The sequence below is a fragment of the Perca fluviatilis genome, chromosome 9 (genome assembly GCF_010015445.1).
Source record: "Perca fluviatilis chromosome 9, GENO_Pfluv_1.0, whole genome shotgun sequence".
In the NCBI taxonomy this organism is placed as follows: domain Eukaryota; kingdom Metazoa; phylum Chordata; class Actinopteri; order Perciformes; family Percidae; genus Perca; species Perca fluviatilis.
Window position 1 is genome coordinate 24,818,637 of NC_053120.1, and position 24,422 is coordinate 24,843,058.

At 42.9% G+C, this 24,422-nt stretch overlaps 2 protein-coding genes across 4 annotated transcripts; both read right to left on the reverse strand.

Moving 5' to 3' along the window:
- Positions 1 to 12,317: 12,317 nt before the first annotated feature.
- On the reverse strand, positions 12,318 to 14,311 carry LOC120565058 (transmembrane protein 275-like). 3 transcript variants are annotated; one of them, XM_039810381.1, is made up of 2 exons: positions 14,098 to 14,311; positions 12,318 to 13,569 (listed from the first exon to the last, which is right to left on the reverse strand). In XM_039810381.1, exon 2 carries the CDS (start codon positions 13,552 to 13,554, stop codon positions 12,949 to 12,951), a length of 606 nt encoding a protein of 201 aa, XP_039666315.1. In that variant the 5' UTR covers positions 13,555 to 13,569; positions 14,098 to 14,311; the 3' UTR covers positions 12,318 to 12,948. The 3 variants fall into 3 exon arrangements, with proteins under 3 accessions (XP_039666315.1, XP_039666313.1, XP_039666314.1); XM_039810379.1 differs by having other exon boundaries at positions 12,318 to 13,610; positions 14,098 to 14,309; XM_039810380.1 differs by lacking the exon at positions 14,098 to 14,311 and adding an exon at positions 13,998 to 14,085 and having other exon boundaries at positions 12,318 to 13,610.
- A 474-nt stretch (positions 14,312 to 14,785) lies between these two features.
- On the reverse strand, positions 14,786 to 23,320 carry mknk1 (MAPK interacting serine/threonine kinase 1). Its single transcript, XM_039812052.1, has 14 exons — positions 23,195 to 23,320; positions 22,486 to 22,548; positions 21,323 to 21,425; positions 21,094 to 21,192; positions 20,906 to 21,003; positions 20,054 to 20,133; positions 19,895 to 19,968; positions 19,681 to 19,785; positions 19,512 to 19,567; positions 19,318 to 19,413; positions 18,975 to 19,169; positions 18,088 to 18,252; positions 17,255 to 17,298; positions 14,786 to 16,811 (listed from the first exon to the last, which is right to left on the reverse strand). The coding sequence occupies exons 2-14, from the start codon at positions 22,537 to 22,539 to the stop codon at positions 16,592 to 16,594; spliced, it is 1,389 nt and encodes a 462-aa protein (XP_039667986.1). The 5' UTR covers positions 22,540 to 22,548; positions 23,195 to 23,320; the 3' UTR covers positions 14,786 to 16,591.
- Positions 23,321 to 24,422: the final 1,102 nt, after the last annotated feature.

Consider the following 24,422-nt stretch of genomic DNA (forward strand, 5'->3'; position numbering starts at 1 on the left):
ACAGGTGATTGAGCCTAGTCATCAAGGCAGCCCGCCCGCTACCTGTCAGGAGAGTGAGGGAATGAAAGGAAGAGGGAGAGAAGAGGGAGAATGTGATAGCAGCTTTATAATAGACCCCTAATAATGTATAAACACCCCCTCTTTCTTTTTTGCTCCACTCATATTAAAGTTGGGCACCGAGTGCACGATGCCCTCCTTTTCAGCCGCTCCGCTCCCTCTCGGGACTCAGGATGGAGAGAAATGGCTGTGAATGGAGTAATGATAGGGAAAATGATAGAGGGGAGATTGAAATTTCCATCCTCTCTGAACCATACCGGCTCTGCTCCTGAAAAGACATTGGCTGCTAATGGGGTTAGATCACACGCATGAGAGTTTGAGACCTGAGTGATGTTAGCTGGTGATACTCCAGACACAGATTGTATAAAAAATAAAATAAAATAAGAAAACTCCCTTAAGGTTTGGGCACAGAGTTATAGTCCCCAGACCCCAGATTCCAGCAAACAGTTTGGGCTTCACTCTGCACAGCAAATCACAGAAGAATCCAGACAGCGACTGATGGCTCTCGTGTAGCTGTGATACAGAGGACGCAGAGAGGCGAATGGTGCATCAGAGACAGACAGAAAAGAAAAACAGGGAAGTAAAGAGCGCGAGCAAGAGGTTGAGCAAGAGCAAGCCAAGGGGACATTAGGGACATGATGATGTTGTCAGTGTCTGATGTAAATTGGAGAACGACACAGTCAACAGACACGGCTGGTTGCTCGCCGCGGCAACACGCCGGGGCCGTGACACTGACAAATGGAATATTTCGAAGGACTTAATCAGAGGAAATGGGGTTTGGTCTGCAGGTGACACGAGTCCCGCGCCACTGCTCACAAAAAGAAAACTGATTGCCTGCCTTGAAACCCCCTCCATCTCTCTATTTCTCTGTGTGTCTGTCTGCTGCCTATCTGTTTGCCTGTCCTCACTCGCCTCAGTCACTCCAACGCAAGTGGGGGGTTTACTATGAGCATGTAGTTCAATTAGATTCAATCAGAGATAGCCTGTGAAAGCTGTGCCAAAAAAAGCCGATGGAGAACTACAATATACAGTAGACTGTGTAGTTCTGTTTAGTTTGTTCTGTAGACTGTATCAGAAGAAGAAGGAAAGCATCTCTGTGAGGCTATACTTAGACACAGCGGTGCTTTGAGCTAAATGCCGATGTCAACAGGCTCACAATGGCGATGCCAACAGCAGTGTTTATGATGTTCACCATCTTAGTTTTACGTGTTAGCATGCGACGTTTTCTTATTAGCACTAAACACAAAGTTACAGCTAAGGCTGATGGGAATGCCTTTAGTTCTGCAGGTATTCCATCATAAACCGACATATTGGTCAAATAAAGTTTTTTGACCTGATGATGGTGCTAAGATGAAAAAATTAAGGGATGATTAAAATGATCCTGAGGGGGAAATGAATGTCTGTTCCGAATTTCATGGCAATCCATCCAACAGTTGTAGAGATATTTCACTCACAACCACAAATGTGAACCTCATGTTGGCGCTAGAGGAAAAGTCAGGGGATCACCAAAGTCACTAGGCTTCATCCTCTGGGGACCATTAACGTACAAAGATTTATGATGATTCATCCAAAGATATTTCAGTCCGAAGCAAAGACAACCATCCCCAGAGACATGCCTCCAGCATGGCTAAGACTGACATTAGTGCATTAGTATTAAAAATTCAACACAAAGCCACATATATTGTTGTAAACTGACATGTACTTTGCGAATACAATGCTAACAAAGTCATAAAGCATGCAGAATAACACTGCGTCCCGGCACGCTTTGCTCGTCCCACTGCGCATCAGGGTTACCACACAGAGGCAGATCAACAGTGATAGATCTCCGTGCTTACAACCTGAGGAGAGTTGGAGGCATCCTGGCCGACGCAGGGGAAGGACAGCAAGAGGAGGGGGAGAACTACATTAGCAACCACGGATGAGGAGAGAGAGAGAGAGAGAGAACACCTCTAGGAAGAAAGTTATGTTTTTTTCACTTTCTGCAGGCTACTTCATGGTCTAACTGAGACGAGAACAAAGTTAGTCCTGAAGATTTTAGAGTTCTGGGACAACATGCCAAGCAAGACTCCCCGGCTGGTAATTAGCCTTGGTCAAAACCGCCACCTGCAAAACCCCGAAAAACTGAAATCCATCTCCTAACTCCTTTGTTTCCAGGAGCGGGCATGGCAGTGCCACCAGAAGCTGCATCTATGCGTCTATGAGATTGGTGATTTGGTGCCTCAAGTCCAGTAGCCCCACGCCGGGCATGAATCATGGCAAGGGGCTGCTGCCCTGTCACAGCGGCTACAGATCAATGATAATTACCACCTTGACATGAGTACGCTTATTACTGAACAGGATCAGGGACAGGGGCCCGAGCTCTGGTGGCCGTAGGGCCCAATCGATACTCCAGGAATAATGGCTCTCTGGGGCCCAAGATTGGACTTTGCCACTAAACAAGCCATTACAGCCACACGCATGACAGCTTAGGTCTAGATATGCGTCCTAACTCTCCTTCTCCTTTAGGCCTCTCTCTTAGAGCCTGCCTCACTATGGCTCCCACATGCCTCAGTACTCAATCTTGTCATGGACTGTTATGGGCAGGCGAGACACATGCCTCTGGCTTTGAGACGTGTTAACCAGAAGTGAGTGATTGGGGAAGCATGCTGCTACAATACAATGTGCTCCTGTGCAACACGCCGGTAAAAGGGGCCTTGCAATGTGACCTGATGATTGCCACTGAGTATAGAGATCAAACACAGCTGCAGCGGTGTGTGTGTGTACACAGGAACACATATATATATATATATATATATATATATACACATACGCACACAAACAAAATGCACACAAAAGTAAGCACATCAATGCGTCTAAGCGATGCTGATCCGTCTATGGCAGCCCTCATCTTCTTTTCTCTTTGATTTTTACCATTTCCCTCCTCCAGATCCCTTGTTTTTTTCCCTCTCCTTTTTTAATCCGGTCATACCTGTAATCGGGCTCTGCGACAGGAAACTTCAGAGAATCAATTAGTCCTCGCCTCATCCGGGAGCCAAGACGATTCCTCTCGACTTGAGCCGCAAACTCCTTCTATCAGGAGTCATTCTGCCTGCCTAACACCCAGACTCCTCTCTCCTGAGCCCGGATAGGTTTGACTATAAGCCTCTAAAACGTTGACAACCCAAAGCGCCTTTCTCTCGGCGAGCAATAACCGCCTGCCTCACCCCGGCCCCTTCTCCTCTTTCTAACCGTCGTTGCTGCTAAATAAAGCAGGATTTGTTTTTCTTCCACGGCAGAACGGTGATAATGATGCTGCGTTACCGCATTTCATCCACTATTTAATAAACAGTCCCTTTGAAAAGAACTCAAACTTCAACTTAACGCTAAAGCTCGATAAGAGTGGATATGAGAGGAGAGGCTGGTGACTCCGGGCCTTCCTTTGTCCCGGGGGAAGTTAGCCACTGAAGAGGCAGCATTGTGCACAGAGTTGTTTTTAAATGCCGCCACATGGCACAAAAGGAAATGCAAACCTGGGACTCTTCTGCTGGCTACAGCAGGCCCTCGAGTGGAGTCTGGAACAAACAGAACATTGAGGGGTCAGATTTAATCCCCCCGCCCCTGCCTTTTGTATTCAGATTAAAGACTAAGGAGGATTTGCAGGAGCCTGGAGTCTCTTGTTAAAAGACTGTGTTCTCCACTTAACCTGCAATTTACCTGTCACTTAAGCCCGCTGCAGCGATCATCCACACCTCTGGTAGTGAAAGGGGCTGTTATTTTTTTTCTGTTTTTTTTAACAACTCTGAAGAAAGGCTTTATGTTCACTTGAGCATAATGAATTCCCTGACAGATGCTGATTAAAGCAGCAGCGGTCCGTGAAAGATACTTAACACTTTGGAAATAAACAGGAGTGAGATTGCCACTAGTGCGCACACACACACACACACACACACACACACACACACACACACATACACACAAACACAGAGACACACACACACACACAGTCTACTTCTAATAAACCAGAAATCACTGCTTGACCAGTCAGACTGTTCTGATGAGGTTGAACTCGGTGTGTATTCTCTAGAGTGCCGTGAAAGAGATGCCTGCAGGACACGGAGCCGAAACACATTGTGAAGCTCCTTGACTTGATTTGTATTGCCAACCCTCCTCATCTGCTCTACTGAAAAATCCTGCCATGGAAACCTGACCTGCTTTTTCCCTCCGTAACCCTCTCACAGAGGCCAAGCGTGATTCATCTCCACCAAACCCCAAGTCAGGGGAATGAATGAAACTGCCGCCATCATTCTACCCCACCTCATCCATTTCATCCTCTCCTGCGAGTTGTCTTGGCCTCCGCTGGACCGCCATAACGCCCCTCTAAATCTTCCTCCTGAACGGAACTCGCTAGGTCCATGGCGGCAGTAAAGCGGACCATTCGTTTTTCAAAGCACAGCCAAAAGGAGTAATGGGAGTGATGTTGAGACATTATCAGTCACTCACAGGCTGCCAAAGTGAGCTGCCCCCTTCTTTATAAAAAAAGAAAAATCATGTGCAGATGCCCACCAAACAACCGCGCAGCTCTTGATGGAGCTTTACACAAGTCTTTGATACGTCCCTTAATCTCCACTAAACTATCCCACTGGTTTTAACACCCTTACGCATTAGCCTATGTCTTATAACTTAGGAGTTTATCGTTACGTGCTAAATTTAGACGCCCTTTCTTAAGACTCACGGCATCTTGGAAGCTGTGTGCATACAGCATGCAAAATTATAAACCTTTCCGAAACGTTCATTGTTTTAGGACTCAGTACCTTCTGCGATTGAGCCACAACAGATTAAAGCAGTTTGGAGGAACTATCATCTGGATGGAGGAGATAATTTTTCACTTGGTTTGTGTGAACATTTGAGTCAAAAGAAAGCAAAACTCTTTCAGTAAGCCCAACGTGAAGGGCAGGACCAAAAACAGAAGTCCCTCATCTGCTGAAACCCTTGTCTCGATTTCTCTGTGTTAAAGAAGATCGCTGTCTGGTCTGCTTTATTTTTTTAGAACATTTCCCCGTCCTCTTTTCTACATGTCCTCTTCTCCCCCTCCCCCTCTCAACAGAGCTTGTTCTCTCTGGTGCCCGTGAGAGTTTCCGTCTTTATTGTGTAGGAGCCCACCTGTCCACCTGCACATCAAACCCATCCCCGGTGGGCTTCTGTGTTAAATTCCAAAGTTAAAACCCATTACTGAGCTATCAGCCCACTCATAATGCTGTCTAATGACCTCATTTCCCTAAGTGTTAGCCCTGTCAGTCACCAGAGGCCCTGTCAGCTCGGCCGCCCATGTCCGAGGGTCCCGGCTGCTCCGAGGCATCGCCGCCACTGCGCGCGCCTCCTCTCAGCTCGTCCTCATCAAAAACAGGATAGAACGCTCAATCTCTGAAAACATGTCAAGGCAAAGTGACTGGGGACACAGGGGGTAAGAGACTTTGGAATGAAAGTGCCGGGTATTTCATTTACCATATCCACTCTATTAGTCAGAGCGGCACAGTCAATCAGGGGCCCATTTTGATTCGAGGGGAGTCAGGGGAGAGAGAATTGGGACACGGCAAAATGGCTGACGGTCACGGCGTGGCTACTCCAGCTCAGCCCAAATCAGTTTGAGGAGTTGGTGTGTATAAAATGGATTATTACCATTCGGATCCAAAACGTCACCGCCTGTCCTTGTTAACCGAGGAGGTGGCACTGAGCATGTGCGGGGGAGGAAAGTGTCGAGAGGGGACGAGAGGGTTGAAGCAAAAAGTGTGTGTTTGTGCACGTGTGTGTGTCCACTGTCTCCTCCCCAGGTCTCCCAGCGTACCTTTCTGTGAAATCATTTGGTAAATATGGAAAGGGGCCCCTAGGCCACACAGGCCCAGCCCCTCTTCAGGAGTGGATAATTGACTCCTTTTCCTCCTTGATAATTCATTGCTTGCATATGCCAGCTAATACATCAGCTGAAAACTGCCATGGCCCTCATCTCCCCTGACACACACACACACACACACACCCCCACACACACACACACACACACACACACACACCCCCAGAGGAATGAGCGACTGTGGAGAGCATAAAATATGGGGATGACAAATGGGAGCACTTCTAGATCTATGAATGAATTATGTCTTCTAAATACCTTGAGCAGAGGCAACTGTCAGCCGGCGTCTATACTAATCTGGGACAAAATATGACCAGCTCCACATTAAAAAAGGAGGGAGCAGGGCTGCTGGAGAATGAGGCGAGAAATGAATGAGCAATCAGGCCATTAAAATGTGGTGTCTGATTCAGCTTTGGTGGACATTTGCACATTTATCACGAGATGGAAACATCCTCCCCCTTTTGTCATTTTAATACGGCCCCTTCCGTTGAAATAGATTAGGATTATTCCAACAGGACAGAGATATCATTTGTTTTACAATAGCCGAGTCAGCACTCACAACAGTCATTAGGAATTAGATCAAGCCGACTGCTGTTTGGAGGGACGCTTTGCAAACTGAAAAGAAGGATAAAATTAATGGCACTTCACTTCAAGAGGTGGGATGTTAAACGCCTGTTCTACCCGACAACAGAGGTGGGACGGAAAGACAAATGGTTTGTACGAGACGGCGGGGGCAAACCGTATACGAGCCGGGCCTGTGCGTAGGAAGTTCAGCGTGCATGAAACACATGGGGTCACTCACCTGGTGATGATTATGTTAACAGAGGAGGTCAAAGACATTGCAACCTTGCTATTGTTCTATCTTGTGAATATCTGGGAATGTAGTGTATTACCTGTGGGAAATGTATTTTTCAGGCGACGGTTCGGGGACGACCTGGCTGTGGTTCAGGGCCGCAGGAGGATCACCGCATCGCTCTCTGAAACGCAGTGGGCTGCAGGCAGGAGACGGCACCAAGGACGGTGCAGTTAGAGGCCGTGGTGCGTTCAAGGTCCAGACACTTTGGAGGCAGAAAATTATAAATTTAAAACGACTAATCCAATAATAATAAGAAAAACTTAAACTTCTTTAAAGAGTCACTTACAGGAACATGAACTTTAAGGAACTTGATGATACGGCCGTTAACTTCTTTATCAATTGGAAGAAGAAAAAATGAGATTGTGCTCAGTAGTGGTGAGTATTTCATTCCATAATAGATCTTTTTTTTAATGGAATATTCCTATTAAGACTTGTACCAGACACGTTTTAAAGACACATAAAACCCTTTTATATGTTTTCCCCCCAAAACGTTAATTCCCTTAGTAATTCAATTGTTTTTTTAATTAGCAGATTTAAATTAGGCCTACATATAGTTCTTCTCGCTCATTCAAGAATCCATTTCAAAAGTTGAACTACTGGATGTCTACTCACTGGTAAGTCCATTCTCACTGCAGGATTCAAGTTTCAACATTTCAACACGTGTAAACTGCATGTTGGCGACCAAACAATTGTGATGTCAAAAAAATCATCTCATACAGATGAGGCACGTTCCTACTTCGGCAGATGAATTAGACAACAGCCCTCTGCTGCTCATACTTCTCTCGACCAAACATGTCAAGGGACAATATAAGCACATTTCTGAGTGGAGGGGGACTTTAAATCTTCTTTCTTTCTTCTTTCTTTAAATCTTTCTGTGAGGGATTCTCCACGCAGTTACTAGTTTATAAGTGCACCCAACTGTCTAATACAACAGCGCTGTAATGTAATAACACTGAGAGGTGTCTCTATATGTGTCCATTTATATCAATCAGGGTGGGCTCAACATTAGAAACATCTCTCGGCATAACCCACTACAAAACAACAGCAGCACAAACTACAGCGTGCGATACGACCAACGTTGATTCAAACAGTTCCAATCAAAACTGAACAATATAAAATCCAATAAGGAATTGGAGGGCCGCATTAGTTTTAGCTGGGAAGTTAACGTAACGTCACTTAAGGACGAAAGGCTTGGTGAAACGTGTGGAGAGTAACGTTATGACTCATGTAAGCGTTGGACTGGCATTCGTATTGCTTTCTGATTAAATATGATTCAATATAAGGCTTACGTGCAGTTTGGTGTCACAAATTATTTTCCAAAAACGCAGTGTCCCAAATGATGAGGGTCTTATTTGAGACTGGTTAAGGTTAGGGGTAGGGTTAGGGTAGCACTGGTGGTTTAGCAGGTTCATAATTAATTAAGGACATTGTATGGGGAATTTGGGACACTAAACTGCACGTATCTAAATATGATTCAATATAATATCAAAGCCAAAGACTGAAATCAAAACAAACCCAGCAAATATTCTCACCTCGAAATTAATACGACCGTCTTCACCTGGAGTGGAAACACTGTGTGAATGGCGATGCTGCCCCCTAGTGGCAGAACTCAGTACTGGAGAGAGTGAAATACATGAACATCTATCCTCTTTTTTTTTTGGTGGAACGGAACACTTGAACATGACATATAATGCAGCTTTAACCTTACTGAAATTATCAATATTTGTGTCATGTGACATTTCTTAACTGACATCCTGTTTTCTAAATTCCTTTGAAGCACCAGGCTACAGGATGATGCCATGTCTGCTTTATTTCTTTAAAGAGAGTTCTTCGTTAGTATTAGTTTAGCACTTCATGAGCACTAATAGGACCTACTAGCTTTTCTCCAAAAGGTGGAGTCAAACGACTTGATGTAGTTTTATCTCTGTCAATGGAGCTGACCTCTTTTTTTTTTTTTTTTTTTTTTTATGAAGCTCCATGAATAATCATTTACTGAGCTGTTGCATTTGATTCCAGTTCATTGTACGCTCACTGAGCACGCTCCTGGTTCTAATGGGAGCTATTTGCATACAAGTAATAGCCTCAGCCGTAGCCTTTTGTGAACCATTCAGCTCTCACTGACAATTATGTGATTATGAGCCTTCAGCCTATAACTATTATTATTACATTCATAAATCATTACTTTAACGAGTGGGGTGGAATAAAATAAAGATTGGATAGTAGATTACGGCTATTTTATGCATCTGTCAATTATCAAAGAATGTAATATCTGTGGACTCATGCGATAATCACTATGAAGAACAACAGAGAGCAAGATGCTGGCGAGGCTCCACAGTGGTGAAATAGATCCAAGGATAATATTTACAGGAAACATGAACACACACAATACTTTTATTCAAAGTCCTTGTGTTCTCAGTGCTCTTCTTTATCATTACAACGTTTGCTCTGCCGTCGCTGCAGCAACATCACTTTCTTACTGTTTTGGTCGTATGATTGCCACTACATATAGGCTACTTTAGAATCTCTGACTGACTCAATGAAAAACTGTCAACTCCTTGACTGTGTGTTGTCATGTAGTCAACGCTTAATCTGGTGAGATATGGTAAGATAACCCACATTCTTGTCAGCAATGGCTTCTGGTATGTTTTCTAGTTGTGTTGTGCTAGCACTTTGCTGATCCAGGACCAGAAACCCTCAGTATGGTTATTGTCACAGGATACTATACTATATATATTGTATAAAATAGAGTTGCATATGAAACCTACAATAATACTACAATAAAGTGTAGGGTGGCCTAACACCTTTCCAAATACCTTTTTATGGTGCATACAATGCTAAGCTCTTGAAATAAAAATTGTTGGCATATTCATATATTTAAACATCATGTTTTAATGTTAAAATGTGGCACAGTGAATCCTTAATCTTAACTCAGTGGATGGCTACCTTATGGTTACCTTAGCTATAGGCCAGTAAGCCTATCATCAATGTTGTGTGCATTGTGTGTTTTTAACTTTACTAATAATATGTTGGATCCATGTTTATGTACATTTTCAGACATATCAGACAGACAGACATATATATATATATATATATATATATATATATATATATTGAAATTAAACAATAATTTGGTGGCCCCTTACAGCAACTCTGAGGACCCCCCATGGGTCCCGGACCCCCTGTCGAAGATCTCTGCCATAGAGAGTCTCGAGTACTGAGGACAGGCCAGGACACTGGTAAGGAACTCAGTTTGTTGGGCGATGTCTTGTCCTGCTTTCCAGCACAGTTGGTTTTCCTCTCATTATTAGACATATCAAGTTTTCTTTTTCTCTGGAAAACACTTTTAAACATTCTCAACTATTTCGCTTAATGAATATTCAAGTAATTGTCAAAGTTGTTTTCTGTTTGTGCAGAGGTAAATCCTGCATCACTTGTGCTTGCTTATTTGTGACATATGTACAGCCCACTGGCACATTTAAGCATTTTTTTCTATATTTATACTTGTATTTTTATCCTATTTTTTGTACTTCTTAATTTTACTATTATTCTTATTATTTATTGCACAAAAGTATTTTAGTGCACCGTCAAAAGTATGCCACATCATTTAAGCATGTGACAAATTAAACCTTCAATCTTGAATCCAAACATACAGTACTGGGATGGATTGAACGAAAAAGCAGAATGAATTGATCTAAGATGGTAACCGTCGATGATGCAACAGAACATCTGAATTCTAATATCTCTGAATAATTGAGCAAACTGCCAGAACAATTCCAACATATGCTGTTAACTGACTCCTAAAATACTCCTTTATCAGCAAGTATTGCAGGAATTCTGCATCTACCTATCTACTGCATTTACCTTCTGTTAAAATGCCAAAGGGGAGATAGGTTTAGATTTTTGTTTTGATATTGTTGGTAACAACTATAGCAAATCAGATATTTGAAAGTCAACCGACATCTAGACTGGGCACGATGGTGTCTGGGTTTCATATAATCATTATTTTAGAAGTGTTGAATGACTATTTAAATGTGAAGCCGATACAAATTACACACTCAACTATTTCTATTGAAAGGCCCCAAAATGTAACTTTTGAGTATCAAACTTTCACCATCAGTAGGTTTATGCAAAGGCAGATGCAAAAAGTGTATTGCTTCCTTCTAATAGAGACAGCAGATTTGTTCATCTTATATCAGTGTCAGGTACAACAGAGCTGGACTGCAGCCACCTTCAAGCCCACAGCGGGTCAATGTTGAAACACTTTCAACACTTTGCAGCTGCTTTATGGATGCAGTCAGCCAGGGGAGGATATAATCTCTGAGAGGCCACCCATATATTTTCACCTGGGTGCCAAACTGAAGGCTGCTCTACTTGATAGAGGTCTTGACCTGCGTCCCCCAGAGGTTGTGCCCAGCAGCGTTGGAGACTTTCTGTGGGCATCCTTCCTCTACGATGATCCCAGTAATCCTACTGGTCTGAGATTGATCCTGAAGAGGGTTTCTGGTCCTCACAGGAGGCTGCCTCATAGCCCAGTCTGCCTCAGCAGGCCACCTGTTGTGTGCCGGTCTGGGGTTTAGAGATGGTCTCATGCAGGCAGAGAACAAGACTAGCACTAGATGACAAACTGGGATGTAAAGCAATGTACAGAAATCCCAAATTAACTAAATGAAAAGGAGTTGTGTTATACAAATGCGTCATTATTACTGGACCTGGATCTGCCTCTGACAAAGATTACTATGACATATTACACTCAAGTTTTATATTAAGTTTTGTTGCTACTTTATTTTTATACAAGAAAATGTAATGTAAAGCTATTCCTCATTAATCGAAGAATGTTTCCTTTTTGGTCAATGTTGTGAACAAAGGTGGTATCAGGTCCCATTCATAGTTTTAATACCATGTGTCATTCATGTACGTCTTTAAGTGAAATTCAAACTCAAGGTCGGAGTAAATGATCAAAAATACAAGAAGAACTGAGAAGATTGTTAGTGTCAAAATGGATCAGTTACAGCAACTCTGCACTACATTCATTTCACTGTGCCATCAGTCAGGGCAACATGACCTTTATAGTTAAATGAGTTCAGGTTACCAAGACATGTCGTCCCCTTTATGGAAACACTAGCGGTCATATTTCTGACTCACTGGATAACTACAGACACCCACACTACCTGCCTGTAGCCATTCATAAGGCAATAACAGCTGACAGTGGCTGTCCTGTTATCTTTTCCAGTGGTTGGGCTGTGTGTGCAGTTGATCACACTGTGTCTCGCTGTGTTTGTGGACAGCAGAGGTATAATGATGAGTAAACAGGGCTCTCGCCTTTGCCAGCAGCTGTTGGGTCAGATGCCAAATGATGGGCAACACGTCATGAAGGAGCTGTTTGCACTGCCGCAGCTGGCTTTTCCCAGATAACAAATTCATTATCTTCGCAAGCCGTGTACCTTTCTTAAGTATAGCCTGACATGTATGTGCTATTGTGTTTTTTTATGGTTTTTTAACAGAAACACACCATATACCTGACAATCAAATCCCATTTTAGCTTTATTTATCAAACATATAGGTGCCACAAACATGTATGACATCTGCAGTAACATCACAGCATATACATTCGCTAATTTGTTCTTGAATATCCATTTTGACACAACACAGGTTGCTCACTCACAGCAGTTGATGCAAACAAAATTTTGAACATTTCTTTCAAAGTTTGCGAGAAAAAAAAAAAAATTTTGGCTGAGATTTACCAGGCTTACAGGAACAGCTTTCGTGACTCAGAGAAGCTTGGCTGGACATCTTCTTTCCCGACGTAGGTTGACAAGCGCAAACTGCAGGAATTTTAGCCTTAACTGTTTTATACAACAAGAAGTACACAGACAGGCATTTGGATTAAGGTATCATCTCCTGTTCCTGTTCCTGTTTCTGGCAGAGTAAAGTACACATTGGAACTGAGAAATAAACATTCAACAACACAACACAACACGAATAAGCTACAAACAGAGAGGTTTACAGAGGTAACACATTTCAGTCTACAGTCTGAGAGTCTGCTGGCCATTTATCAGGCTCTTTTGTCTGTGATCTCCTCTTTAAAGATGCCAATTACCGGTAGTCAATCACACCAGACATTTCCACCTGTAATCAGCCAAAACAAAAGCCCATGCTACGTAGAGGAAGTGTTCTGGCCAGGCAGCATCTGTGTGAGAGTGCTTGCCTTGCTGTCAGAGGTCAAGGCGGTGTAATCTCCAGTGACAGCCCTGTCAGACATCTCTGACATGTGCGGCTCGTCGACTCCGTCCTGACAGCCTGGCGGAGCAGTGTCGCCCCCGTGGCTGGAGCTGGACTTGTGGGAGGAGGTCGGGGAGTTGGTGGGGCTGAGCTGGACGGCCGTGGTGTCCTGCAGCGTGTGCTCGCTCGTCTCCATCTCAAACGCTGCCGTCCCCATCCGCATCAGCCCCCACTTCTCACCTGCTTTAGCCTTGTGGGCCATGTGGGCCGGGGGCCTCCGGCTGACCACACAGCACGCTGTGAAGAAGGCCAGGGCTATCAATAAAAGAAGAGGACCGATGACGATGGGGGGGTTGCCAGTAGGGATGTAGGTGCCAAAGGCGAAAGCTCCCACCAGGGTGATGTTGATGCCGGCCAGCATGACGCACAGGCCGCAGGCGCAGCACAGGGCCGGGGAGGGCAAGCTCTGGTGCCGCAGGGCGTGCTGCTTGGGAACCTTCTTGGGAGCAGATGGTCTGGAGGTTTTTTCAGGTAGCACCATGTCTCATGGAGAGCTCTGTGAGACCCAGAGAAGCTGATGAGACTGACTGATCATCACTTTACAGAGAGAGAGAGAGAGAGAGAGAGAGAGAGAGAGAAAAAAAGAGAGAGAGAGAGAGAGAGATGGTGACGAAGAGGCTGAAGAGCATATGGGAGACGTTTTAGAGGCTGTTATACACTTTAAATGTTTTTTTATAACACTTGATTATTTTAAACAACATAAATTCTTAAAATGCTGCAAAAAGAAATCCTCCATAAATGTAACTAATTATAGAAGTTACACCCACTGAGAAAGGTTTTCACACAGCAATAAATAGGCTAACAGCAATAATAACGCAAAAAAACTGTAATGCATTCGGCAATACCACTAAATGAGCAGCTATTTCTGGTGACACTTAAAATAAATAAAAAAAAAAAACATAAGCGATACTAAAATATCAAAACCTTAGGCTATTTTCTTCACTGCTGGTCACGCAGCCAGACGAAGAAAGAAGAGAACAACCATACAGCAACATTGTTGTGTACTTTCCTGAGTGTTACTTACCTTAGATCAGACCCATGATCCTCTGCGATGTTTTGCCGCCTTCCGTCCGTCCATCACGTTGCGCAGCAGGAGTCGTGGAGTCCAGCAGCAGAGACAGCAGAGACAGCAAAGACAGCTGCTGCTCACACGCCGCAGCTTAACATAAAGATGGACCACTGGGGGCGCTAAAGGGCTCTGAAGCAAACCGGCCAATCAAATCGAGGGCAATAAAGTTTTTTTGCACGTGTGTGCACTCAATAAATGCACATGTGATCCATTTTCTAAGGGAGCTCTGAGAAATGAGTAGAAACTCAGATACACAGGACGGAAGGGTGGGAACATTAGTGCTTCTTGTTTCGTTAAATCCATTATTAAATTATAATGAAAGTGCATTTTGTACTTTGGTTATGTGGAAACACACACACACACACACACACACACACACACACACTTCTCTGCTTTGACAAGGACATCTGTCGGAGAGAGATGCTATCTCATCAGTGTCTGTGCAGGTTAAGCACACCCCCTTCCTGTCCTTTCACCATCCACTCAGCATTCAATGCAAAAGTACCAAAGGACGCTCGCTGAATAAAAGCTTTAAAACCACATTTACTCCTATATGGAAGAGAAACGCATTTGCTCAGTACAGCTGAATGAGATCTTGCATTAAAGGCATAAAGAGTAAATTATTGTATGCATTTAACACAGATTAGACAGATGTTAAGGATATTTTTATTGAGAACACAGCATGCCAGTGAAAATATGCTCCACACAGAGCTTTATGTGTTAGACCCCATAAGAGTCCATAATTGCACCCAAATTACTGTATCTCATTTGATGCCATTACATAATGATGGGGGGGAAAACAAACAAGTCCTTTTATGATTCATAACGGGAGAGAGAGGGCTTAAATGTAGCAAGCGGTTGGATAATGTGCGTGTATTCGCTCTGAGCAAATCTCTGACAATTCCTTCCAGCCTATGAAGGACCTTTGTTGCTATAGGGATGGGGTGTCCATGGCAACAGTGTGAAATCAGGGGATGTGTCATTAAGCGGGAAACACATGAAGTTAATAGGGTTAGGGGAAAACAGAGGTGACAGACTGCCATCGGTGACCCCATTCACACATTGACGGGGTCCATAATGAGAGAAAAAAAAAAAAAAAGAGGTCTCTTTTAAAAAAAAAAAAAAAAAAAAAAAAAAAAAAAAAAAAAAAAAAATCAAAAAAATGAAGTTGATGGACTTAAGAAGTCTTAGCATGGTTAGTCCATTATTCTTTCCCTTGGCGCATGCAGAGCCAGTCACAGAACCAAAACTATAAAACTAAATATACAAATACTTGTATAAAAATAAATCCCTTTCAACCCGTTTGGAATCCTCTATCTTACTACAAAGTGTAACATTACTATACATACAACCTCTTTAGGTCTTACTAGCGACATAACAACCAAAACAAATTCTGCAAAATCCAAGTCATTCACACTAAAAACACTCTGACATATCAAATCAATAAGACAATTAGGAACTAAGACTAAGTCTTTTTGGGATGGGGTTACATTGGTACAGTAACAAATGTGCAAAGACATGGTGCAAAAAAAAATAGCTAATGTCAGATTCTAATGAGGATAAAAAGTTGTTAAAACCACCTTAAAAAATAATTACTGCAGGTGTGGATTTCACATTGTTAGACCAAACTGATTATTTACGATATAATATTCTCCCTTTCAGAAAAACTAAATAAGTGACTTACTTTAAAGTACATCAGTGCTACAGGTAACTTGTGTTGAGGTGAAAGCTAGAATTGGAAGGAAATACAAAACTATTTGATCAAAGGGGCTCCTCTAACTTCAACGTCCATTCACATTCTTGCACTTTCTGGAAGTTTTACGTAGCATCGACAAGAAAGACTTAAAAAAACAACTAAAAAAAACAAGTAAGTACACCCACACACTTCAAATCACATACACTGACATGCTTGAAAAATAAAAAAGCAAACATAAAAGATAACTCATCCCTTTCCTCCAGTGACTGAGAAACATTTACATAAAATATTAATATCAAAATTAGATAATATTGCATTAGCACAGCAACAGCTGCAAACCTGTGCTGAGCCAACGTAATGCTGTGTTGCTCATGATATGTACGGTTTAGATATCGAATAGATCAATAGAATAGAAACTGCTGGCATTAAGAGCGGTATTGGGGTCATTGTAAATCTTAAAATCATTGGACAGAAAATAAACAACTCTGTTAAGACTAAGCGTAAAAGAAAACCCAAAGCTACTCTCAAATAAAACTGTTGTTGTTTAAAACTCAGGCAGCTTAAAAAAAACGTTTCCTGGACAAATCTCAGGAGTTTCAACTATGTTTTCAATTAGGAGGTGGTAGCCGACGATTAACTGTCCCCTTGGTGCTTAAACTCTCTCTTGGTGATAAGATTACTGGCCATGGGAAAGAGCGTTTACACCAATAACAGTTAGTCTCTTCTGAGGCTACAAGGCCACACACACACTCTTTAGGCTGTGAGGTCGTCCGAAGCGGGTGCGAAGTCCGTGGTGCGCAGGGCGTTGGACTGCGCCCGTCTGCGGGCCAGTCTGGAGTTGGAAGGAGGAGAAAGCCTCATGGAGCAGACGATGGCTCCGACATCCTCCTGCTGCTCGTCGTGATGGGAGAGCTGCCGGTTAAAGGCGATGGCTTCTGCTGCAAACTGGGTCAGGTCCTTAGTGCTGCTGTTCCTGGAACAAGAGAGAGACCATTTTTACCTTTGTACCATCTACACATTCCCCATGGCACATTGTGGTTTCCCTGCCTCTTCTTACCACACACACACACACACACACACACACACACACACACACACACACACACACACACACACACACACACACACACACACACACACACACACACACACACACACACACACACACACACACACACACACACACACACACACACACACACACACACACACACCACCACACACACACCACACACACACACACACCCCCACCCCCCCACCCCCCCTATAAAATGTAATAATAGTACAGTTGTGATGATTGCCTTTATCTGAATATACTTAGTCTGTAGAGAATTTTAAAATAATACAATTTTGTATAAAGCACCTTAAAACCTTCATAAATACATTTGACTTGACTTTCTAAGCCGCCTGTCATACCTCTGTAGAATACGAGGAGTTGGAAGACCTCTCTCTGGAGCATTCTGTAAAAAAAAAAAAAAAAAAAAACAATGGTTGATTTAAAATCAATTTGCAAAAAATAGCAGTGAATGAGTGATACAGTGGTGTTGTATCATACAATATTTGAGTACCAAATACAAAACAGCTATTCTCAGGGTGCGATTTGTGAAAAAAAAAAATAATAAAAAATGAAATAATGAAATCCCCCTTCAATAGCATGGATAGTGGCCCTCAGCCAGGCATGCCAAAACACTTATTTATGAACTTCAATATTCAATGGAAAATAATCTCAAAATGAAATAGCACTACATAACAATAAAACACAGCGCTTTCAAGCCGGGGAGCGGAGTTCATTTCCCAGGCGAAAAACTAAATACTTTCACCCAGGAAACGCATGTGTTCGTTCCTCGGGAGTGTTTTGATCCAAACCACGATCTTATTCCTAAACTTAACCAGTCGTCTAGGTGTCTAAACTTAACTGTCGTCGCCGCATGACGCTCACTTTTTTCCCCCCGGCTAAACTCCACTACCATGGGCCCCTGAAAGGGTCGTCATCTGGCGGTGCCTGTAGCCGGCTCACAGTCACCTATCGGCAGCTGAACACATCTACCGACTGCCGCTATGATTTTATCTTTATATCGCACTATAGACTGTTGATGTTAGAGCACTTTACTTATATTTTACTTTTATTTTAGGTATATAACATATGGTCTGTTGGTGAAGTAATCCCACACACATTCCCCACCCCACCCCCCCCCCGGGAAAAAAATCGCACCCTGGCTATTCTAGTGCACAGATGTAATAAAACCTACCCCCTGCACCCAAGGGTGCTTGAGGACCTGAGCAGCACTGAGGCGCAGAGTTGCGTCCCGAACCAACAGCTTAGATATGAGATCCTTGGCCCCCTGGGTGATGTGATCCCAGTCCTTGTCTGGAAATTCATACTTGCCCTGCTGGATGCTCTCAAACAGGTGACTCTGAAGAGAGGATATGACACAAGGTGCTGTAAACCCATCTGCACCCATCCATATGATGCACATTGCACACATAATTTGGGTGATATGACTGTAAGATGATTGCAGAAGTCACACTGATCTGTGTTTTTGTTTATTATTTTTTTTTTAAGAAATGGCAGAGCAGATTCCGAAAACAAATCCAGTGTGGCAGGGTTTACATTTTTATGATGTAAATTGAGGGAGCAAAAGCAGTATCGGCTCCAAATATCGGCTCAAGAAAATCAGCAGCCCGTATCGGTCATCAGCTAAGGCTGATGAAAAAATAATAATAATTTAAAAAAATCGGTATCGGCACAAAAAAAAAATCCATATCAGTCGATCCCTAGTCTGCATGTGTGTCGGATGGTGACAAAATGCTCTGGAGGAGAAATTAAACATTAAACCCGAACTCAGATAATAATCAGGTGACAACGGAGGAAAACCATTCATGTCCAGAATTACAGAAGCAGTCACACCTAAATCAAGTTATACAGTCACACACACACTTTTTGCTCCTAATGTAAAATAATACACTTAGATTAGATCTCACTAAGCCAAGAGGCACATGTACTATGCAACCCATATAACCACAACCCATGCCTATAGCAAGTTCCCAGAGTCCGAGGTGACATCTTAAAATGTCTTGTTTGTCGGACCAACAGTTTAAAACTGAGCGAACACAGCGGCTGATTGGGCGCACATACCTGGCACGTTCTGCAGGTTTCTCCCCGGTCCCAGCCACAGTCGGTGCCACAGTGGCCTGTGAAGGGGGGGCTGCCGCTCAGCAGGATGTAGAGGATGACCCCGAGACTCCATAGGTCACAGCGTTTGTCGTAGAACGAGGCCTCATCAGTGAACACCTCCACTACCTCTGGGGCCATGTACTCTGCTGAGCCACACTAGGATAGGGCAAACAAAAAAAAAATAGAGCACACAGGAAGAGTCGGAAAAACTGTTATCCATATGGTGTGTGTGTGTGTGTGTGTGTGTGTGTGTGTGTGTGTGTGTGTGTGTGTGTGTGTTATGAATTCAAAACTAGACTGCTACCGGTGTGGTGAGCTCTGGAGTCGTTATGGGCGTACAGGCACTGCTAAGCTTCACTCCACTTCCCAAGTCAAAATCACAGATCTTTACTGGGGACACCTGAGTAGAAATATGGGAGAAAAACACATTAGACTGTTATACCTCTAGGAACAAATAATGTCCTTCTGAAAGCTCCCTGTCCTTTAAAAGCCACTTACCCGATCTGTGTATTCACAAAGGATGTTCTCCAGCTTAAGGTCTCTATGGGCAATGCCTGCAGAAAAGCACATTGTCACCATAACGAAAAATAAATAAATAAATAAAAGAAATCCACAGCTATTCTATGTGGACATCCATAGGATAGCGGTTTGGATGTTGATGACTTACCTTTAGTGTGTAGGAAATCAAGAGCTTGGGCAATGTCTCTGACCACTTTACTGGCCTCTAGCTCATCAAAGTACTTCCGGTTCTGGATGTGTGTAAGAATGGAGCCTAAAAAAGGAAGAGAAGCAATCAGTGTGTATTTATAATGAGTCCTCTGAAAAAGCTCAGTGTATGAAGACTTATGAAGATAATTGTTGAGCTATTCTTGTATACTTACCGCCACGCAGCTTTTCAAAGACCAAATAAAAGCAGGAGCTGTCTTCAAAGAACTGGATCAATTCCAAAATGTTGCTGGATTAAGAGATTTCCAAATGATTAGAATATGTTTCATAATTAGTTTTAAAAAGAACTAGTTTTAAAAAGAAAATGCACTCACTTGTTTCCTTGACACTGGTAGAGAGTCTCCACTTCTCGAAAGACTCTGCTGCGGCTGTGCCCTGCACTCTTTTCTATGATCTTTAAAAAAAAAAAAAAAAACATATTAAACACATTAAACATTAAGGAGTTTTATGCAATTTTCACTTCTTGCTCGCAGGTTTCTCTATAGAGCTCCCCCTACAGCTTCAGAATAGATATTTGGCAACACTGTGTAAAAACTTGCTCGGTCAGTCTGCCGTTTCCTCTTTCTCTGTTCCTCCGACAATGTTTTCTGCTTCTTTTTTTGCCAGCTCAGCCATGATGATAGTGTGAACAATTCCATCGCTACTTTGTTCTTATAGCTAGCCGGTTCCTGGATGTGTGTTCAGTGCCGTGAAGCAATTTGTTACGTCGCGAGACCTGATATCACGCAATACTTCCTGGCACTGAGGCCAAAAGCTCACCTGCCACCCGTTTTTCCGCTCACAGGCGCTAGGGGGGAGCGAGACGACCACCATTCAACTCGAAAAAAGTCATATAACCATTCCAATGACTCCGAAGCTGTTCAGTTAAGGTAAATTAAAGCTAAAAAAAACTGCAAAGTTCCCCTTTAAAAAAAAATTGTCAGCATTTATGCAAACCCTTACATGAAGTAAGCCCAAAATGTGATCCAAAACTATTTCCACAACTGTCAAGGTTGTCCATCAGGTACGACACAAGCCAGATTTTGCTACAGGTGTTATTTTGGTAAAGCAGTACACATTTTACATGCTTAACACAATAAAGCACAGGATTTTTTTTAAACTGCAACAAGCAGCATTTCCTTGAAAAAAATCATTTTCTTTGTTAGATAAAATATATCCTTACATACCTTCACAGCAAACTCCTGTCCATTCTGCAGACTTATGCATCCTTGAACTTTAGCATAAGCCCCCTGACCGAGCACCTCATCCGTCAGTTTGTACAGATCTGAAAAAAAGGTGACATACATGAGACGCCGGTCGGTGTTTGTTTCCTCTTTTGATTGTTTATGTTTTACAATAACATCAGCTTGGTTACCATCAAAAGTGCCTGTGGAGCTGTCTGTTGCTCTAGTTCTTTTCTTCTTCTTTCTTTTAGCTGCATCTGGGATATTCACTGGCTGGCTTTTCTCAATTTCTGTAGCAACAAAAAAACAAACATATGCAAGCTAATCAGTTAAAACAGTCCAGACTTTGCCAGTGTGTTTTTGTATGCACCGTTAATTTCAGTAGGTCCAGAGCGGTTCTGAATCATAGCGCTGTTGTACCTGCTGGGCCCTGTGAAAGGTGCTGTCTCTCCTCTGAAGCGACCCCGTTCTCCTGAGTTCCCCCGCAGCTCTGCCCTACTTGGCCCACAGCCAGGGACTTCTCCTGTAACACAGAGAAGGAGGCCGCATCGGAGGGGGGGGAGAGAGAGAGGGAGGGGAAAGCGCGAGAGCAGCCAGAGAGAGAGATCAGGTGGTGTTACAGTGGAGAAAGCACGAGAAGGAATACATAATTCTTTGTTCTTAGTGTTAAAGGTCCCATGACATGGTGCTCTTTGGATGCTTTTATATAGGCCTTAGTGGTCCCCTAATACTGTATCTGAAGTCTCTTTCCCAAAATTCAGCCTTGGTGCAGAATTCCAGCCACTAGAGCCAGTCACAGAATGAGCTTTCCTTAGTATGTGCCATTTCTGTGTCTGTAGCTATTGAGGAGGAGAGAGGGGGGGCAAGTTGAAGAGTGGGGGTGTGGCCTTGACCAACTGCCACTTTGCTCATTTGAAAGGCATGATGTGTCTCTCTCATGGGTGGGCCAAATTCTCTGGGCGGGCAAAGCAGAGAAAGGGGAGGTAACCTTGCTCCTTATGACCTCATAAGGAGCAAGATTCCAGATCGGCCCATCTGAGCTTTCATTTTCTCAAAGGCAGAGCAGGATACCCAGGGCTCGGTTTACACCTATCACCATTTCTAGCCACTGGGGGACCATAGGCAGGCTGGGGGAACGCATATTAATGTTAAAAAACCTCATAAAGTGACATTTTTATGCCATGGGACCTTTAAATTGTGACAAACTTAAAATGTCCCCCCCCCCCAAAAAAAACGTTTTAAAACACTTATTGAACTGTCTCCAGCAAGCTAACACATATCATTGACAAAACCTTCTTTTGCAAACTACTATTGCAACCTAGCTGCTGTTATCTCCCCCTCTGGCAACGTGCCAAAACAGTGGCCTGATGAGAATACAGGAAGAACCATGACAGGCCTTGCCTCACCCTGGACATTACCAGAGGCATGACTCATGGGGAATGATGAAACTTCTACACTTCTGTACAGGTAACCTTGACAGTTAGTGGATTGCTTTCTAGCAGCTAGCTAGGTGGTATTTAACACAACATGTTTCAGCAAGTTAAAGGTTTTGAAATCCCCAGTATTAACAGTTCAGATCTTACCTGGAGAGACTGCTGGAAGGTTTGCAACTCCGTCGTTATGCTGTGCCTCACCATGTCTGCCCACTGAAAGTAACAAATACTGAGTTAGTCTGGAAAAGACTACATCGACCGAGAACACGATAACAAGTCATTAAAAGTGGTGGGAAGTCAAAGAATTTGAGCAATATAAACTAAGTAAAAACTCTATTAATCACCCCGCGGTAAACTGACGTGTACCGAAACAGTTTCCTCTTTCTTTCACGCTCTTCTGTCAAATTTTGTTTTGGTCCGTTCGCGAGTAACAGAAGCCGCAGAAGTACGTTTAGCTATAATATCCAGCCTTACACCAGCTCAAAAGGTATAGCTAGCAGATATTTAATCCTTAATCCTTAAATATCTGCAAAAGGTCCATTCTCGTTAGCAAGCGACAGCCAACACTGCAGCTAACAATTGTCACATCGTTACTTAACATTAGCACGTTTGCTTCACACGTCTAGGCACCCTTACCAAGACGAAGCAATGTCACGTTATAAAAGATTAACCAGAACATTAGGAAAGCTAGAGTTAGAGTTTACTGTTGACTGTATAATCCGATGTTATTGTCGTTAGCTACCCCGAGCTAGCTAGCAAGTACCCTAACGATTTACGTCCATTCGCATAACGTTCGTACTTAACGAGACCTGACCGGTATTTAAATCGAAAAAACATAAATGCAATAAAGCCTTCAAACCTGGACTCTGTGTCCAAAACCAGCCAAATCCCCTCTGTCAAAGCCTCTCACAGCTGATGTAAGTATCCATCGCTAGCTGAAATCCATCAGTCAGACAGCTAGTGACGCGCAGGGCGGGAAAAACACATAAACATACGTTTGCCCCGCCCCTTTCTGCATACCTCCTTCTCCCATTGGTCGACAATATGGCTACCGTACCGACGTCACTTGGCTTGATTCCCCGTCACACCCCACTCCACGTAGTAGGGATTTTTTGTGCATGATGATGATGACGTTTATTTACAGACAGATGCAGATGTTGGCAGGTCAGCAGCAGAAGTAGCCTATAGCCTATGCATACAGTCTATGAATATACGGCTCACGACACATATCTACAATGTTTCATCATTATTATTTTTGAGTTTATTGAGTTTACAGTTAGCCTAATCATCCTTGTCTTTATTTATCCGGTGAAAAATCTCTTTGTCTGTGTTGGTTTTGGCCTGAACCAAACCTTAACCCTTGTATGGTGTTCGGGTCTGTGGGAAAAATTATTTATGCTGTTTATTATTTTTTCTAACTCAAACTCATTGGCCTTGGCTCATTTTCTTTCACACACACACACACACACACACACACACACACACACACACACACACACACACACACACACACACACACACACACACACACACACACACAAACAATTACTATTACATGAGGTGTTCTGGACCCGAGTTTATTTAAATGTAGGTGCTATGAAACTATGTTGTCTTTCTGCACCTTCTATTCCCACACAAAGTTACAAAATTGTTTTTCAAGCACTTTCACCTTTTCTGATTAAGTTATAGGAAATAAGCACCAATTCTGATCAAAAATCTTGTTTCCATTTTTCTTTAACCTTTTTTATAATTTAATTTCCTTGTTTTAGGGTAAAAAGGGGTAAATGAATGGCAAATATGAACCATAAATGATGTATATATCATTGGTAACTGTTTTAGGGTAAAAAGGGGTAAATGGCAAATATGAACCATAAATGATGTATATATCATTGGTAACTGAGCTAAAGAAAACATCTGTTAAGTATTTTTACATAAATTGTTATGGCTGTATTGATTTAAAAGCCTAATAATGTGGTGCGTCCACCAGACCCGGGAACATTGGCTGTGTAACAAAAATATGAACACCACACAAGGGTTAAAGCAAATATATGATTAAAAAGATATATAAAGGGGCGACCTCTAGCTCA